General features: G+C 55.4%; 2 protein-coding genes across 2 annotated transcripts in view; one reads left to right on the forward strand and one right to left on the reverse strand.

The window, feature by feature from the left end:
• The first annotated feature begins 269 nt into the window (after positions 1-269).
• On the forward strand, positions 270-7,214 carry LOC122375955 (translation initiation factor IF-2-like). Its single transcript, XM_043355572.1, has 2 exons — positions 270-820; positions 3,000-7,214. The coding sequence occupies exon 2, from the start codon at positions 4,132-4,134 to the stop codon at positions 5,989-5,991; it is 1,860 nt and encodes a 619-aa protein (XP_043211507.1). The 5' UTR covers positions 270-820; positions 3,000-4,131; the 3' UTR covers positions 5,992-7,214.
• A 158-nt stretch (positions 7,215-7,372) lies between these two features.
• LOC122375956 overlaps positions 7,373-18,362 on the reverse strand; it is a 36,501-nt gene continuing 25,511 nt past the window's right edge. The window contains exons 5-12 of the mRNA XM_043355573.1: positions 17,665-17,828; positions 16,860-16,984; positions 15,984-16,136; positions 15,499-15,637; positions 15,044-15,215; positions 12,072-12,215; positions 11,254-11,383; positions 7,373-9,101 (exon numbers count right to left, since the gene is read on the reverse strand). Of these exons, the coding sequence (XP_043211508.1) occupies positions 8,663-9,101; positions 11,254-11,383; positions 12,072-12,215; positions 15,044-15,215; positions 15,499-15,637; positions 15,984-16,136; positions 16,860-16,984; positions 17,665-17,828 (1,466 nt within the window). The 3' untranslated portion in view covers positions 7,373-8,662. The remainder of the gene's footprint in view (positions 9,102-11,253; positions 11,384-12,071; positions 12,216-15,043; positions 15,216-15,498; positions 15,638-15,983; positions 16,137-16,859; positions 16,985-17,664; positions 17,829-18,362) is intronic.

The raw sequence follows: 18,362 nt of genomic DNA on the forward strand, positions 1-18,362 counted from the left end.
TGACCTGACCCTGGTTACCGGTGACCTGGCTGCAGGCTGACTAGTGACCCGGGGCTCGGCCGCACGGTGCACGCGCGCCGCCCGTGCTCTGGTTACGCGGCCGGCGGGGGCGGGGCGGGGGTGGGGGCGGCGCGGTCACTTTCACGGCGGTGGCCGCCGGTCGACCTTGTCGGTCGGAGGTGGCGGCGGCCGGCCAGGTGCCGCGCTGCCCCGGGCTGCGGCCGGCGCGAGACTCGCCCGCCAGCCGGGTCAGACGGCGGCGGCGACGCACAGCGCCGGCGCGGTCCACCGGGGTACAGCGGGCGCAGCCGGGTGCCGCCCATCAGCCCCCGTCCTCCAGATCTCAGGTGCGGTGGTCGACCGGGCAGTGCACTGTGCTTGGAGCGATCAGTGATCTCAGGCAGTGGGTGAGACCGGTCGGAAGCTGTGATCTCGAGCTTGGTGTTGTTCTGGAGGCCCGGCGGAGCCCGAGCTGAGCACCGTGCTGGGACAGGGAGGTGAACCGTCTCGGAGAAGTGCGACAGGTGCAGCCAATAACTGCCCTGCTGGGCCGCGCGAGTAGACTACTCCAGAAGCTGCCACCTTCAGTGCCACCTCTACCTGCGACGGTCTGTCCAAGGGGCCGCCGCAGGTCACCTTCCCGGGAACGCGCCTACGGGACCGTCTGCCGGGGGGTCAGCAGCGACCCGACCGGGACCGCACGCCTAGGGGACCGTCTGCCGGGGGTCACCAGCGACCTGACCGGGTGATGGAGCTGACCAGCCTCCGGCGGCACACCACCTCCGGCCTCGTCAGCTCCCGATCGACTCTGTCCACTCAGGTAACAGCAATGAAAGGACCAGAGCAGGTCAACACTCAACAGTACTGTACTGAGCACTTGTCTGTTCATCCCCGTCCGAAAGCGCGAGGGAGAGAGGAACGATGTCGAGCTCCACTGTCTTTGTTTTTTTATGTCTCCTATTCGCCACCAAACTTTCAGCAGCCCATCCCACATCAATCATCCACATTATCCGCACAGTATTCATACATCATCCACACGCAATGGTCATGCTGCGTCGGCCCGAATGTCTCGAAAGTGACATGGTCTGAAATTTTAGACGCCAAAAGCTGATCTCAAGATTAAAGATGGAATTTAAAGATGGGAGCGGAGGCAGGGCTGTAACGTCATAGGCATTTTTGAACGCCTCCACCCCTTAGGCAGTGTATACTGAAGGGATATCCATTGGTCTAGCTCTGTCCGCTCGACGACACACGTTCAACCCAGACTATAGTCCAAGTTCAACCCAATCGTGTGTCTCGTGACGATCACGGACAGCTAACGTATCACCGAGACTCTGAGGGATGGAAGCAAGGGGAGAGTCCGGCATTTTTTTTTCAGAAATTTTGTCCGAATGGATGAATGGGTGGCTATGGGCCCGGGTGCTCCTCTAAGCAGTCCTTGTTGCAAATGACACCACGGACGGCCACCACGCCACCTTGCCCGCGCCCGGTTCACCGGTGATAATTTGGATCGAAAGTTTAAAAGACCCGTGACCGGCAAAGCATTTTATCGTTGACGTGACCTGTAACGTCATCGGTGACCCCGAGGTTAATGAAATTGGATTTCTCTCGACAAATTTGACTGGGCTTTCGAACGCCGTTTGTTTTGTGGATCCGTTCAGTAGGTTCAGAGATACGAGGGGGGCAAAAAATAGTCCATGACCCTTCCCGGTCAGGTCATGACCTTGACCTGTGGTAAAATTTTCAAAATGACCTTTCAAGGTCAGGGAATAGTTCATTCGACGCGTCTCGACGAGAGGAACACGATGCTGGTAAATGTAATGTCGTGGCTTGCTTGAGTCAAAAGTTATCCCGCGCACCGACGAGGGTCTGCGCCAACTCGCGCGAACCGACGAGGGGGGCGGATGACCGCGGTGGTGGCTCCCACTGCCTCTTACCCGGTCTCAGCCGGCCGCTGACACTGGTCTCTCACCCACAGTCGGCCGCTGACACTGGTATCTGTCCCACAGCCGGCCGCTGACACTGGTCTCTGTCCCACAGCCGGCCGCTGACACTGGTCTCTCACCCACAGTCGGCCGCTGACACTGGTCTCTGTCCCTTTGTCGGCCGCTGACACTGGTATGTTCCACAGTCGGTCGCTGACACTGGTATCTGTCCCGCAGTCGGTCGCTGACACTGGTCTCTGTCCCACAGTCGGCCGCTGACACTGGTATCTGTCGCGCAGCTGGTCGCTGACGCTGGTCTCTCACCCACAGTCGGCCGCTGACACTGGTATCTGTCCCACAGCCGGCCGCTGACACTGGTCTCTGTCCCACAGCCGGTCGCTGACACTGGTCTCTCACCCACAGTCGGCCGCTGACACTGGTATCTGTCCCACAGCCGGCCGCTGACACTGGTCTCTGTCCCACAGCCGGCCGCTGACACTGGTCTCTCACCCACAGTCGGCCGCTGACACTGGTCTCTGTCCCACAGTCGGCCGCTGACACTGGTCTCTCACCCACAGTCGGCCGCTGACACTGGTATCTGTCCCACAGCCGGCCGCTGACACTGGTCTCTGTCCCACAGCCGGTCGCTGACACTGGTCTCTCACCCACAGCCGGCCGCTGACACTGGTCTCTGTCCCACAGCCGGCCGCTGACACTGGTATCTGTCCCACAGCCGGCCGCTGACACTGGTCTCTGTCCCACAGCCGGCCGCTGACACTGGTTTCTGTTCCACAGCCGGTCGCTGACACTGGTCTCTCACCCACAGCCGGCCGCTGACACTGGTCTCTGTCCCACAGCCGGCCGCTGACACTGGTCTCTGTCCCACAGCCGGCCGCTGACACTGGTCTCTGTCCCACAGTCGGCCGCGGACACTGGTCTCTGTCCCACAGTCGGCCGCTGACACTGGTCTCTGTCCCACAGCCGGCCGCTGACACTGGTTTCTGTCCCACAGTCGGTCGCTGACACTGGTATCTGTCGCGCAGCTGGTCGCTGACGCTGGTCTCTGTCCCACAGTCGGTCGCCGGCCGGCCCCCCAGTCAAAGCGGCTCGCTGTGCTCTCCCGTCAGTTGGGACGGCTCGCGTCTCTCTCCGGCTCCGGGGAGCATCAGTCGCCGGTCAGACGGGCTCCCGTCGCCGCTCACCAGCCCCGGGAGCTGCGCGTCGGCTCCCGGCTCCGGTCACAGCGCGGCTCCCGGCTCCGCTCCCGGCTCCGCTCCCGGCCTGCTTCGGCAACATTCGGTGAGTCTTAGTTCGGTGGTTATCTCGAGCTAGTTTCCTGTTTATTTGTTACCCTTTTTGTACTCTGATTGATGTGCTATAGACTCATAGCTCCTACACTGGATACATCCAACACATTCGACGGCACCTGCTACCTCAGCATGGTTCCACCGCAGCACTAAACCGTTCAATCCCGGCTCCTTCCAGGTCTTGCGTTGTCCTCAGAACGAGTCGTTCTGACAGTGACTGTGGCACACTGTACCACCGGCTCACCCTCGTGGCTGCATGGTCATGGTGCCGTGATCCCGCACCCGTGCCCGTCCTGTGTGCGTCCGACACGGGTCCACCGCTGTTGACGCTCCCTGACCTGTTACAGGCACCGGCCGAGCCCCGGCCCAGGCCGCCGGTGGGCCGGCTCGCCCGTCTCGGTTCCGGGCCCACGCCTAGCGGCCCTTTTAAGCGGCCCGTCAGACAGAGGTTCGGTTCTTTGGGTAGAGGTCCGCACGCTGCGCCACCGAGGGACTATGACCCCTGGTCGGCTCAGGTGGCGCCACCTGCAGAGGGCGCCGGCAGGTACCAGGGGGCGCCACCGAGGCCGCAGGGGCCGGGACAGGCGCCGCGGCGGTCCCGCTCACCTTCCGTCGGTGACTCAGGTGGCAGCCGAGCTGAGCGCACCTCTGAGCAGAGGGTGCTCTGCGACTCTGTCAGCAGAGGGCGGGCGGAGGCCGGGTCCGGCCGGCGGCTCAACCTGTCCTACTCGGCTCGGGTGGCCGAGCGGCGCCGCCCGCGCTGCTCCGGTCACACCCTCAGTCAGAGCACCGACCTGGCCCAGGAGGAGGTGACACTGAATATCGCAGCGCAGGCCAACTCGCGGTGCCGGGTACAGAGAACGGAGACGTCCTTCTCGGACAAAGGTGACCTGTATGTGATGAGGAAAAGGGTCGACGTGGCAGAAAACTGCTCAATCACTACAGTCAGGGACGAAATTCTGACCAGCAAAAGTCAGAATTTTACTTGCTTTGGAGGGACTGACATAACCAAAGCAGAACGGCTTTCTAAAACAAAAACCAGACCCGATCATTACTATTTGGACAGAAGAGATAAAAACAAAAACCATATCCGTGAAAAGCGGGTAACACACAGTGAAGAGGTCAACCCAGAAGGTCTGAATATGTTTCCGTCAGACGCGAGAAGCTCTGATGAAAAGTCGCTACTCAAAAGAGGATACGATTCGTTCTCAGAAGATCGTGCAATGAAAAGATCGCGCCAGTCCGTGGTGTCGTGGAACTCTCCAGATCAATCTGTTCACTCTCCGGGCATTTTGGAGAGCTTCTCAGAAGCAAACCATTATAAAACATCCAATGTTTGGAGCGCGCAGCAGCACTGGCGACCTTCTCAAAGGAGCTCACGGCTCACCAGCCAGAGCTCTGACTACCGACAGAGAGAGGAGAGGATCCGGGACCGGCCGATGTCTGCCGTGCCGCCCCCGCGCTGGCTGCAGCACCCGCCGCCCGGCTGCCGGGGACACCCCTGGAGGTATGGGTCCGCGGCGTCCGGTGACGGCGGCCGGCGGCGGCCTCCGCTGCTGCCGACACCGCCCCGCGGCCGGCGCCGCCCGGGGCCGGCCGGCTCCCCAGCCGTCACCACCACCACCCGGCTGGGTGAGACGCCGCCCACCCCCGAATCGGCCGGCGCGGCCGGCCCGCTCGGCCTGCTCTGGGCCGCCGAGATGCCGCTGCTCCCGCAGCTGCTGGAGCCGCTCTCACCAATGTCTCCGCTCTCCGTGTCTCCGCCGCTGTCTCCCGAGCTTCCGCTGTCTCCCTTGTCTCCCCTGAGCTCGCCCAGGTCACCGCCCTCCGCTCGGCGGCAGAAAATACCAGAGGGAGACTTTTACCTAGGACCGCCCGAACCGATCACCACGTGCAACCCCCGATCGAGTCGCCACCGCTCACGTCTCACCACTGATAGGCTGAGCGACTCCGACACCGACTCCGACTCCGACTCCGACTCCGACTCCGACTCCGCCGACGGCCAGACCACGCGGTGGGCTGGGGCTCGGAGACGGGATACGCACAGGGACCGGCTCAACTCGGCCAGCACGGCGAGCGGGGACAGCTCGGCTGCTCCGAGAGCCGAGCGGCAGCGGCGCGGCGCTGCCCGACCGGCCCGAGCCGCGGTCGGCTCGTGCCCGAGCGGCGCTGCCTGGCCGGCCGGGCGGCGGCCCAGCGACGCTGCCGCCCCCGCCGATCGATTCGACCGGCGGCGCTCGAGTGGCGATCGATGTGCCGAGTGCTCCGCCGGCGGACACTCCCAGCGGCCGCCGGCCCGTCCTCCGGCGGCCGACAGCCGGCACTCGGCACCCGACCGTCACCCAAACACCAGTGACCCCAGGTCACCCCAGACCCAGCCGCGGCCGGGCCGTCCCGGTCGGCCGGGCCGCGGCCGGGGGACCGACGAGCCGCCAGCCGACCTGGCGACCACCTGTGGCCGCCCGGAGCCCACCGACGCTGCCGACGCCGACGGCCGGCCCAGCTCGCCCGACGGGAGAGCAGGCTCGCCCGGCGAGCCGGCGCCGCGCGACCTCACCATCTTCACCTCGGAGTACCTGTCGGAGCTGCTGCAGCTCCAGCGCCGGATCATGACGTCACGCGACAGCGAGGAGATGGCGCGCGTGCTGGAGCTGCTCTGGGGAACGGGGCAGGTGCAGGACTCGGCCCTCTACTACGACTTCGACCTGTGCGCACTGGACCAGGGAGTGGTTCGCCAGCTACAGAAATGCCTCAGCTAGTTAATTAGGACGTGGTTCGCCAGCTACAGAAAAGTCGCACCTAGTTAACCACGGTGGGACGCTATCTACAGAAATGCCTCAGCTAGTTAACCAGTGGTGCACACCGAATCAGTTGATGACATCTCAAACGTACTTTTTAAATTCTGGTAGATGTGAGTCATATTGGCTGGAGCAGCCGTCAACAGAGGCGATCCAGCACCGATGACGCGCTTATTTCGCACATCTTAGTCGACCGACTGTCATTTCAGGTGGGGGCACATCTTCCCTTATTGCTGATATCGCAGTACAATCACCGAATCAGTCGTCGTGTCATTCGGGGCGACAACCTCATGAGTTTTATTGGATATGGGCTGATATTTTCTCGGTTGCATATATTTTGAACGCGCTCTTTCGGGGAAAAACAAAAGCTCAAACTGTCACTGGCCCCTCTCATGGGCCAGTGAAAGATATTGAAAGATATTAAGCCAGGCATTTATCACACCTTTGATTATATTAGTGCTACAGCTAAAATACGAATGTGTGAAGCATACAGTATAACAGTACATTCATAAAAAAACAGAAGACAAAAAAAATGAAGCACAAAAACAGCACAGATGCTGGTACAAAAATATAATTCGTGGGTAATAGTATGTAGATTGCGAAGGCTTTTAGCAAGGGTTTAGAGCTGTAAACCATAAAACAATAATAACGGCGAACCTTCACGCGGCTCATATTGGTCATGTTTCAAGGGAAATCAGCCTCACCGTCCCCGTGCCGGCCAGCCGGAGAGCTAATGGATACTTGCCACAAAGTATCGCACTCCCGGTGCATTGTTGAGAGCCGGGGTTCAGGTCGCTCCAGTGCCTACTGGCATGGCTGCTTCCGAGTTGCTCGGGTTGCGACAGCCTGTTGAGTTCAGTGAGAAGGACGCAGTGTGACGTGTCTAGCTAATCTCCCGATACAGAACGAATGCCCGATCGAATGCCCCTATCTACTTAGGCCGAGAGCTGCTAGACCTGCCTAGTGCGGTGTCTGAGTTCTGGCAATTCGTTCGAGATTTACAGATATTACTAATTATGTCGGGAAGAATATTGTGCAGAGGTTGGAGTACTCTAGGAGTTTTGGAACGGAAATGATCCTCAGGGAACACCTGCATTGTGTGCTGGTGAGGCCATTTTTCACCATTGTGATCAATTAGCCAGTGAGCTGTGAATTAATGTTCAAATACAAACCTTACAAGCCTTTGATGTGTTTGACATGTATCGCCAATAGGTATAGGTGTATGACAAACGTGGTCGATCGATGCGGTAGATATGGAAGTTTCACACAACAGGTCCTGTAAATATTTAGCCTCCAGACGGCGCACTGACCAAGGTGAGCCCCAGCTGAAATATAATACGACTTCATATGCACATTATTTATTGTCTGAGAAAATATTCCTTTCCTGGAACCAAAGACACCAACGCTCGCTCGCAGAACAACACACGCATGCTCAATAGTAGGTACACATATCCGGTCCTATTCATGCATACATCACAGTTCACACTTTCACGCTCTCTAAATACTTTGGTGTGTTCTTTGGTTCAATGTTATTAGCATAGGTATATCTAAATTTCTATTATTTGTTTTTCTCTACCACATTCTACTAATGGTACTTCCGTATCAAAAGCCGTAAAATATTTTCTGACGACTGATCACACCTTCGCAATGTCGGGCTGTGACCTTGCATGACACGGCACCGGCGCAGCATCGTGTGTACGCAGTATGGGCTGTGAGGGTCGGACCCGTCTCACCGGAGACTCGGCCAAAGGACACAGTGGGAGGCACAGCGTCGGTCACAGAACACATACAGACATATCCTGCTCCGGTCCCAGCCGGCAGGGGAGTCGGGTCGACACTGACTCAGACACGGACTCCAACAGCGCCCATCCGTCCGTACTAGCCGAAAATGAGCCGACATGTGCGACCCAAAGGAGGCAGAGCGGAACAGAGTAGGCTGGGAAGGGTCGGGATGAGATGGGTATGAACGGGACCAGGATGGCGGACAGAATGAGGAGCAACGGAACGGTTAGGGACGATGCGGGATAGGGCATGGGACAGGAATGGCCGCCGTGGAATGGATGGCAGTATGGATAAGGGACAGGACGGGACGGAAGGAGATGGAAGGGACGCGCTAGCTGAGTCTCACCACAGACCGTCCGATACTCGGCCATCCCTGTCCCACTACCAGCGCTGCCTCGGTACCACACCTTCACCGATACACCGTCCTGCCGCCCGCTCACCGGCTGAACAGCGACCAGAGCCTCACGTTCGGTACAAGGCTTCTGCTGACGGTGAGAGGACGCGAGTCGCCACACTAGAATGAGAACCCTGGCCTTTCGCAGGGTGTACTCAGGGATTTACTCCACAATCGGGATTGTGAGACAGCGGGAAATCTAAACACTAAAAACGCGGTCCGCACAGGGAAACGGTAACCTTCAGAAAGAGGCGCTATCACTGGGAAACCGTCATACAAACAAACATTGCGGGTGAACGACGGGTCAGAAAGCGCACCATGTCCGTATCGCAGGCGTCAAACAGTTGAACCTTTCTCGGCGAGGTCACCACCTAAATCAGACACACTGAGGTGAGGCGTCACCCTGAGACAGAGTCACAACACACCGGCCCGGTCCGCTGCAGCGCGCCGGCCGCCCTACAGGATCGGGGGCAGGAAGGTGCCGCCCTCCTCGCTCGTCGCCTCCGTCGAGGGCCGCGTCGGCGCCGCCGTCGGCTGCTCGCTGGCCCCTGTCGGCGCCGACGGCTCCTGGGCCGGGGTGCTGCCGACCGGCGGGGCGCTAGGGACCGAGGCCGCCTCACTGCCGTCGCCCTGCTCCTGCGCCACGCTGCTCTCCTGGCGACTGACGGCCGGGACCGGGGCGGGCGGGCCGGCCGCCACCTCCGCCACCGGCGCGGCGGCCACGTCTCGCACCGGCCGCCGGCCGCGGTAGATCTTGTAGATGCTGTAGGCAGGCTCCTCGGCGGCGGCAGGCGCAGGGACGGCCGGCGGCGGCGGCGGCAGGGAGCTGACCCGACCGCCCAGGAACGGGTGACGGGCAGCCTCCTCCGGGGTCAGTCGCTGGGACGGGTCCCACCTGTGTATGCGAACGGGGAGACATCAGAGCATGGGGAGTGGAGAGAGTGGTAGGTATATAAATACCAGTCTTATGTATACTAGTAGTGATGTCAATTACGGAAAATCGGAATACCGATACCAAACCAAATACCAACCAAAACCGTGGAGAAATACCGAAACCAAACCAACTTGGGAACATGAGGAAAATGCCAACTTTTTACCGATTTCTTAGCCTCTTAAACATTAGCGAGGGTTTATGATACCAACAAAATACCAAACACATTAGGATTGAAATACCAAATACCGAGTTGGTATCGGTTTGGTACAGGGCCTCGGCTAAGGAATTTTGACTGGTGGGCCACTTGGGCAGCGACATGGACTGACCTTCGTAGCCATAGCCCCCCCCCCCCCATTTTCGATTTCTCCCCAGATTTCGGCCACTTAATTCTGCAAAAAAAAAAACGTCAGGATGATATTAAAATGTAAAAAACGGGCCTCGACCCCTCCCCCGACTCTTCAGAGAGAGAAGAGAGTAGAGAGTAGGGACCCACAACTCTCTCAGTGACGATACTCCGGCGGTGCACATAAAATCGCACAAGTATGCACAAAATATTGACGCAGATAAAACTTTGGACGATAACTTACGGCCGGTCGGATGTTAAAATCAGCGAGCCCTGAGTGGATCGCTCGCCGACTAGTCGGAGATTCGGAAGCGGTCGGACGGGATCGGGCGTTGTCGGGTGGATCGGAAGGAATTGTGAACAGCACGAGTGCAACTTTAGTAAAGTGGGTTGTAGCAGGAACCCCAAAAGGGGGTTGTAGCAGCAGCCCCAACATCTCTGAAAATGAATATTGGTGTCGCATGGAAAAGAATTGACTCAAAAGCCCAAGCGCACTGTGCAACCCTAATATTTTTCTAAAAAACTAAGTTACGAGTATGTACGCTTTTGGTGAACAGTGTCCCAAACTTCAGATTTCTCTTTGGTGTCTGAATGGAAAATTCTAGCCACCCAAAATGTGAGAGTGGAAAATTATCCATTCTTATTCTTGAGTGTCATCTTCAGCCCAAATGAGAAATTTTTGGAACGCTGACTGTGGACGGTTCGAAATTCGTCCGACTGGTCAGATGTGTGACTGCAAGCATCATACCGGTCGTGAAGACGCATAATATCGCTTGCAGACTTCAATCGGCTGGAAGTCGCCGACACTACCTCTAGTTTGACTCTGGCTTATATCGTGTATATCGACGAGCCGTCTGAGATCGCTCGCAGGCTTATACCCGACCGTCTGAACTGGTCTGTTCTTTATTCGTAGTTTTTCTTGTAACCGACTGGTCTGCGGCAGATGCTTATGTGACTGCAACCACTCGATCGATCGGAAAGCTTGCAAGAACTTTCGCAGACCTCGATCGGCTGGAAGCCGCCGACACTATCTGTAATTGACAGAGGCAAACGTCTTTCACGATTATTGCATAAAATCTAAAGCCTCGGTCACACTTCACCGGATTGGACCAACGGACGAGAAACGAACGAGAACTGTCAGCGTCCGGTGATGTCCGTTTGTTTCCGTTGGACGTCCGTTTGTCATCCGTTAATATCCGTTCCATATCCGGTGGTGTCCGGTTGAGCACACCGGACACCACTGGACATGGAAGTACTGTGACGTCACATGGAAATCGAAGTAAAAATCATACAGCAAAGACGTAGGTGGTGGATTTTTTTCTTTTTAAGTTGTGGTTACTATAGTCCACCCAAGAGGATATTGCAAACAATAGGTTGAAGTTTTGTCACAAGAATATGTTTCACCGATGGGTACTTTACAGCCTGAAAATGTACGATAAGATCTGCTACTTCAATTTGAAAAGTGAAAAAAGGGAAAACTTCGATTTTTCGGAAAATCACTGGTGGGCCAAATCTTTGAGGCTGGTGGGCCATTTCGGGTCACTGGTGGGCCATTTGGCCCACCAGTTAACATGTTAGCCGAGGCCCTGGTTTGGTATCGGTATACCAAAAAGTTGGTATCCGATTGACATCTCTATATGCTAGTGTACACAGCAGTTGGTCAAAACGGTAACTTTTGTGCACCGGACAAGGATGGATGCTAGTAATTCAGCATAAAAAGAAACGGTAACGTCCACTACAGTATGACACACTGGGGTCACTGCCACTCACGTGAGACACTTTCCTATGAAGTCGACGAACATGGCGTCGCTGGTCTTGAGGGCGGAGGGCAGCGGGCGATTGCCGGGTCGCCGCCGTCGGCCCTTGGTGTTGGTGATTGTGCGCGGGTTGCCTCGCGAGTCTGCAGCGGACATTCAGGCGGTGGGCTAGTGGTTAGAGGGTACGCTCGGTGCAGAAGGAGCGATATGATTATAGCACCGTCAAAAATAGCGAGAAAGAACGTCTCTGCTGAGCAATCATTACCTTCGTTATAGGAATACGGCATTGGAGTGAAATAAGTAACCAAGTCTCGATAATGGAGTTTGAAAAAAGGCATCGGCATCATACGTAAAGGCCTGCAAACAATTTGAGTCAGTTGGTGCTAAAAGTTCCAGGATTTCTTGGCCTCAAATGCTTTGCTACTAAAAGTAGCACCGATACATGTCAAACAAATTTTTATTTAGAGCGATGCGACAGGCGGCTAATGTTATAAAACCTATAGAAACAGGGGTGCACTACACATGATAATATGTTAGTAAAAAAAAATTACAGGTAAGAGCAATAGGTATAACTTTTGGACTAAGTGATAGTTCAATCATGGCGCTTAGAGACAATACATTGGTTTCATTATTTATGCTTTCAGAACAGAAACACTTGAGCTCGTGATGAGCGATAGTTTCTCGGGACTTTCCCCGTAGTAATCATACCCCAGCCAATTCTAAGTTATTGAAATGGGCTTCAGCAAACGGCGTCGAAGCGGGTTCGTCACGGGATAGCCGTACGTTACGGGAACAGTGCAGACCCACGTGTGCAGGAGGGCGGGGACTTACCAAAGAAGAGGCGCCGGCGCGTGGCGTGCACGATGAGCTCCTCGGGCGGCAGGTCGAGCACCTCCATGATGCAGGCCAGCTGCTCCACCTCGTTCTCACCGGGGAACAGCGGAAAGCCCGTGTGAAGCTCCGCCAGAATGCAGCCTGCGGAAAGAAAGACAGGCCGCGGTGAGCTAGAGATTCATCATGCTGGTGGAGCCGCCCTGCGAGAGCCCTGTTCAATTGTTGTAAGACACAAACGTTTCAAAGAACAAATAAACCGAACAAGGTCGACGATAAAAGTTGCGATTAACCGAGCCACGGATAATTATTTTGTTGCGCGTGCATGAGTGATAAGTAGAAAGTTTTCCAGGCATTGACACGAGTTTTAGCATTTTTGAGCGAGTTGCCAAAATGGCATGTTTATAACCTGATCCAACAAATTCATAACATCTACGGCGCATTGTAGCATCCTAGAAGGCTTCTGACCACGTCTGTGTGGTCCGAAACTCGGTCACATCAATGTCTCCGCCCTATATTCCACCGAGCCGGGGAATAATAGCTGAATCCCTCCAGCCCTGGCCCCACCTGCGGTATCTCGTCTCCCAGCCTGTGTCTCGGACGATTCTTTAGCCGGTTTCCTGGACGCCACGGTGCAGGTTCTTTAGCGCGAGACAGAGAGAGCCGCGCGCCTATCGGTCGGGCCCGGCTGGCAGTGCCATTAACCCTCGCACGACCAGGCCATTTCTCATAACACGAACGACCAGGGGGGGGGTTGTTACGACCCCCCCCCCCTTGGCGTTTCGAAACGGAAGGTCGTAGAGCTTAGCGGAAAAAACCAACGGATTGCTCTCAACGAGATCTCGCGATTGGTGGTATATTTTTTGGTCCTAGGTCAACATTTGACCTACTTTTGACCGGTCAAAGGTCAAATTTTCGGAAAAATAGACTTTTTTCAACTTTCAGCGACGATTGCGGCAAAACGGTGGGAAATATCGACTTGAAACCTTCACTATCGTGTTCCTTGATCAATTCTCTATCGTTTGGTATGTATTTCGTTTCCCTAGCTCTAAAAATGGCGCGTTGGGAGCGCCGGAAGTCGGCAAGGTCACAGTCGGCGGCAGAAATTCGAAAAATCAAAATTTAAATTTTTGAAATCTGATTGTATTTTTGGATTTGGGAGGTCCATTTGCTCCCTATAGAAGCTAATATTGCTGCATATTCCCATTGAGGTGACAAGAATTAGCAAAATAGTGGTTCGGGCGCTTTTCAAAAATAGTACCGGACGCTGTTCCTCTTGTGACGTCATAGCTCCGTGACCTGACCTGACCCGGTCAAATTTCTTATACCATATGATAGCCAATACTTGCCCCAACATGCATGGGAAGTTTCATCACGATCCATCAACCGATGTCCGTACCACCGGCAGGAAACCTCGGGCGTTGGCACTCAGTTTGTGAAAATCCGGCCGGAGGCTGTACCTCTTATGACGTCATAACTCCGTGACCTGACATGACCCGATCAATTTTTTTTCGGCAAAAGATGCGCAAAGGTTGCCCCAGAGGGTATGGAAAATTTCAGCCCGCTACGACAAGCCGTTTAGCGTGCACTTCGAAAAAACCTCAGGGGGGGGGTTGATACAACCCCCCCCCCCCCCCCCTAGGCGTTCTAGGGTTAATACTACACGAAGCGTCCCGCTCCATCCCTGATCGATGACTCGCTCGAAATAGACGGGTCGGCAGAGAGCGGCACACAGAGGCACTGCGTGCAGTGCAGGGCTCTGCGGCAGTACCGCCGTCCAGTGAAACCCGCGCCCGCGCCGCCCCCGCACCGCCGCCCACACAGGGCGGCCGCTGAGGCAGCCGCCGCCGACAGGAGACGAGGTCCATTTCTAATGCCTGAGAAGCCTGGCAGTGCTGCCGCCCTTTCCATAGCGACAGCCGGCCGTTGCTATAGTTATATAGTTTCCATGTCACAGCGAATCTATGCGGAAATGCATGATAGGGTCATCTGAGTCCAGCGGAGAGCACCATATCGGAAACCACTTCCCCAGGGTAATGAGGGGCTTTGACAGCGAGATTATCAGTTAATGATATCAAAGTCTGTTCAGGAGGAACTGGCAGAATGTCAATTGTCGGCATCTCCGAGGAAGATTATCGAAACTTTACCAGTTGCAACGAAATTATGTCCGAGTCCATGTTGCAACTCATGGAGCAGGTATGCAATACAGCACTAATCGTTTCAAAAAGTATCGTGCCGTACTAAAACCAACGGCAGTGTTCTCTCACACTGGCTCCGGGGGCCAGTGTTCTCTCACACTGGCTGCGGATGCCGTGTCGCCTGCTCGGCAGCCCGATGCGGCCGGATGCGTTCCGTCACTGCGGGCTGCGCCCACACTGAGCGCGCATCGACCCGACATTGGCCGTAATCACCGCCGGAGCAGCCGCTCGGAGGATCAGCTTTCTGGACGTCACGCGGGTATTGCACGGCGTGACGCCAGCTCGGCCGATGGCAGTGACGCGAGCTCGGCCGGTGGCAGTGACTGTCGTCCGCCCGGACCAAGGCCCTCTAACCGCCCGGACCTACCCGGAGCTAGCTGATCGGCAGCCGGGTCCATCGGGTGTGTCCATGAGGTGATCGAACATCTGATGGTCCCGTTGATGAAACAACCGATAGAAAGACGATTATGGGGAATTCACCAGCCTACGCGATCGCTCTTCATCTGTTTAATCGTTCAATTCATAGCAGCTGGAAAAGATAAATTAATCAGATGGCGCGCTTCAGCACTGTCCTTTTTAATGGCAGCTTTTACTACCCTGCCCGCAAAACCTTTCCGTGCCTCCGTGTCCGTCGTCCGCTACGGCTCTCTCCCATCTCTCACCTATCTCTCTCCCTAACTGTCTCCATCTGCTCTCCCCGTCCCCGCCCCTTTCCCGTAATCACCGACTCTCTATCAGCCCGTATGGCCAGTCCACCGACCCGCGGGGTCTTACCGAGGCTCCACATGTCGATAGGCGTGCCGTACTGCAGACCCAGTATGACCTCGGGCGAGCGGTAGAAGCGCGACTGGATGTACGTGTACACGCGCTGGTGGGTGTAGCACGAGCTGCCAAAGTCGATTATCTTGATGCTGGAGGAGCTCCGCGACTTGAGAAGCACGTTCTCCTGTGGAGGTTGATGTGCGTATCGAAATATGGTACCGAACATTGCTTTTGACATGCCAAGTACCGTCTTTACCATGCCACAGTGGAGCAGACAGGACAACGTAGGTGCGCAATGAAAACGCCAAAAAGAAATGTCGCATAGTAGCGTTAACTGTTGTTATGCTTATAAAAGGTACCAGTTTTAGACGGCTTTTAGTATGTCATATCAGGTGTGCAGCATACAAGCATTTAGTTAGACGACACCCCGACTGCTCGACTCCCGGCTGTCTGCATGGTTCTCTCACCGGCTTCAGGTCGCAGTGGATGATGCCCTCCCTGAACAGCAGTCGCAGACACTGGACCATGGATGCGGCGAACTTCTTGATGAGCGACATGGACACGCCCTGGTAGTTGTTCTTCTTGATCAGCTCGAATAGGTTCAGCCTGAGGCAGGACGGTCGGGACGTGAGCACGGGGTGAACGGTAAGACGGAGCCAGGGCAAGTAGACGGTAAAGCTATATGCAGTTGGTGCATCTAGGATTCCCAACAATTCAACGAACAAATAGTACAGGAGGCAGGGATGAGCAGCTTATTGATAAATACATAGACAACATGAATAATGTAACATGATTCATGTTATCTATGATAAATAATATATAATTTCATTATCAAACTCAGGTCTCGGAGCCATTAAATCAGCTTGCACAGCAAACATTAACCTGATTTACTCGAGTTATGATATGTCGAGTTATTCAACCACACGGGCAGCCAGCCGGTCAAGTCGCGCACCCCATCAGCTGGAAGGTGACGCAGAGGTGGTTGCGGAAGTAGAAGTAGTCGAGCATGTGTATGATGTTGTAGCCACCCTCCTTGTCCCTGCGCCGCAAGTGGTCCAGAATTTTCACCTCCATCAGCGCCTGCTGATGGAACCGCTTCTTGTTCCTGAAAAAAAAAAAACAGAAGTAAGCCATCTAGCTCGATGAACCATGACAATACTTGTCACTTTATGGAAAAACACGGAACAAATAGTGCATGGACGCGTTTCGATTATTAAATCTTCATCAGCATGACATAATCACAGAGAAAACCAGATATAGCACACAAAATGTGCTATATCGTTTTGTGTGCTATATCTTGTTTTCTCTGTGATTATGTCATGCTGATGAAGATTTAATAATCGAAACGCGTCCATGCACTATTTGTTCCGTGTTTTTCTACTTGTCTATATCAATATACATTTGTCACTTTATGTCACTCAAACATATAGCAAATACGAGTACATTGGTGTCATGTAGATATTTTTAACGTTCAACTCATCATTAAATAAATGCCTATGCCTCATGCATATCTATTTATTTATCTGCAGGATTTATCTGACAGGAGAATAGGGGATTCTTCACCGGCTATCAACATCTGACGAAAGTATGTCCTCAGCACTCATGACCCGTCAGAGACAGTGGCAGACCCCAGACAAACTATTGAGTGTCCACAAAGACAACAAGCTTTTTTTTCTGCGGCACTTAGTAAAAGAAGCATAGGTAAGTCCGTTTTTTCTCAGGTATTTAGGCGAAACATATGCAACGCATAATCAGCTCCCTCTAATTTGCTTTGCAACTCTTTCCAGAAGGCAGGCTAGATTAGGCGAAAGTCTCCCCAAGCACTGACCTGATGATTTTGATGGCGACTTGCGTGTTGGTCTTGTGGTCGAGCGCGCGGATCACCTGTCCAAAGCTCCCCCGGCCGATCACCTCTAGGATCTCGTACCGGTACGCGATGTGGTCGTGCGGTACCTGAGGAAGCAGCGAGATGGACTGTCATGAGGCATTTTAGGTATCCCGCTGATCTAGAAATTGCTGGCCTACACGAAAATCACACGACCGTCCCGTGCTTCTATCCTCAGGAAACTGAAATCCTTCTCCTCCACGCCGCAACCCCCCTCCGGGCTGGACAGGCAACTTTATCTCATGCGGGCTGCTCCCTTGGAGCGGCACCGTTGCTCCCGAGGGAGCGCACCCCGTAGCCGGGTGCAGTGAGTGCCTTGGGGTTGGGTGGCCTGTCCTCTGGACGGGCTCAGCCCCGGCGACTCACTAGGGTGCCTGCCCAGACCAATGTCTCCCCCTATATCCTATTATCCTCCCGGCTCTGAAATGGTCTAATTGGACCGAAAGGGCCTAGCCCAACAAAACAAACAAACAAAAGAAAATCACATCAGAAGCCTCCAGCTGCATTCCCTTCTCCGGCTCTTCACTGTTATTTCGAAATTCTGTTTAATTAGAGCAAACTGATCAGTGCTTATGCCATTGCCACTCATTCTGGCTCACCCAAACATGCTTAGGCCGGTATGTGTTTACCAAACTGTGCCGTACCTTTACATAGCCACATTGTTTTACCGTAGTGTTCTGAATGTTGTAACTTCACGTATCTGCCGTACCGTACCGTACCTTGACGTAGCTGTCGCACTATGCCGTACCTTGACGTAGCTGCCGTGCTCGTCGTCGAAGCCGCCGTTCTGCTGCAGCGCCTCGTCGCCGGCCACCTTGCTGGCGTCCAGCCCGAGGAACCAGATCTCGTCGTACTGCTCGATCTCGGTCAGCTCGTACTCGGACATGTAAGAGGCGTAGTACCGCACCGCATCTGAAGGGGAGAGGCAGGGGGTCAGTATCGCACCGTATCTGGGGGGTCTGATTTTACCCCACTCGCCCCCTCCCACACAGGCAGAATCTCTGTCTTACTCGCTCACCGGATGATTTCAGTAACAGGGATCTGACGTGGGTGTCTGTGTGGCTGCCATGGGGTCCCTGGGTTACTAACCGGATGGTACAGGCTCACTCACCGGAGGGTCTGAGGGGCAGCTGCCTCCCGAGGGTGTCCGTTCGAGAGGGGTCCCAGACTCACTCACCGGAGGGTCTGAGGGGCAGCGGCCGGCCGACGGTGTCCGTTCGGCTGCTGAGGGGTCCCAGACTCACTCACTGCAGGGTCTGAGGGGCAGCGGCCGGCCGTGGGTGTCCGTTCGGCTGCTGAGGGGTCCCAGACTCACTCACCGCAGGGTCTGAGGGGCAGCGGCCGGCCGTGGGTGTCCGTTCGGCTGCTGAGGGGTCCCTGGGCCACTCACCGGAGGGTCTGAGGGGCAGCTGCCTCCCGAGGGTGTCCGTTCGAGAGGGGTCCTAG

The sequence above is a fragment of the Amphibalanus amphitrite genome, unplaced genomic scaffold (assembly GCF_019059575.1).
Source record: "Amphibalanus amphitrite isolate SeventyFive unplaced genomic scaffold, NRLGWU_Aamphi_draft 001967F_arrow, whole genome shotgun sequence".
Classification (NCBI taxonomy): domain Eukaryota; kingdom Metazoa; phylum Arthropoda; class Thecostraca; order Balanomorpha; family Balanidae; genus Amphibalanus; species Amphibalanus amphitrite.

Coding starts and splice junctions, on each gene's coding strand:
- LOC122375955 (XM_043355572.1), top strand. CDS start 4,132: ATGAGGAAAAGGGTCGACGTGGCAGAAAACTGCTCAATCACTACAGTC.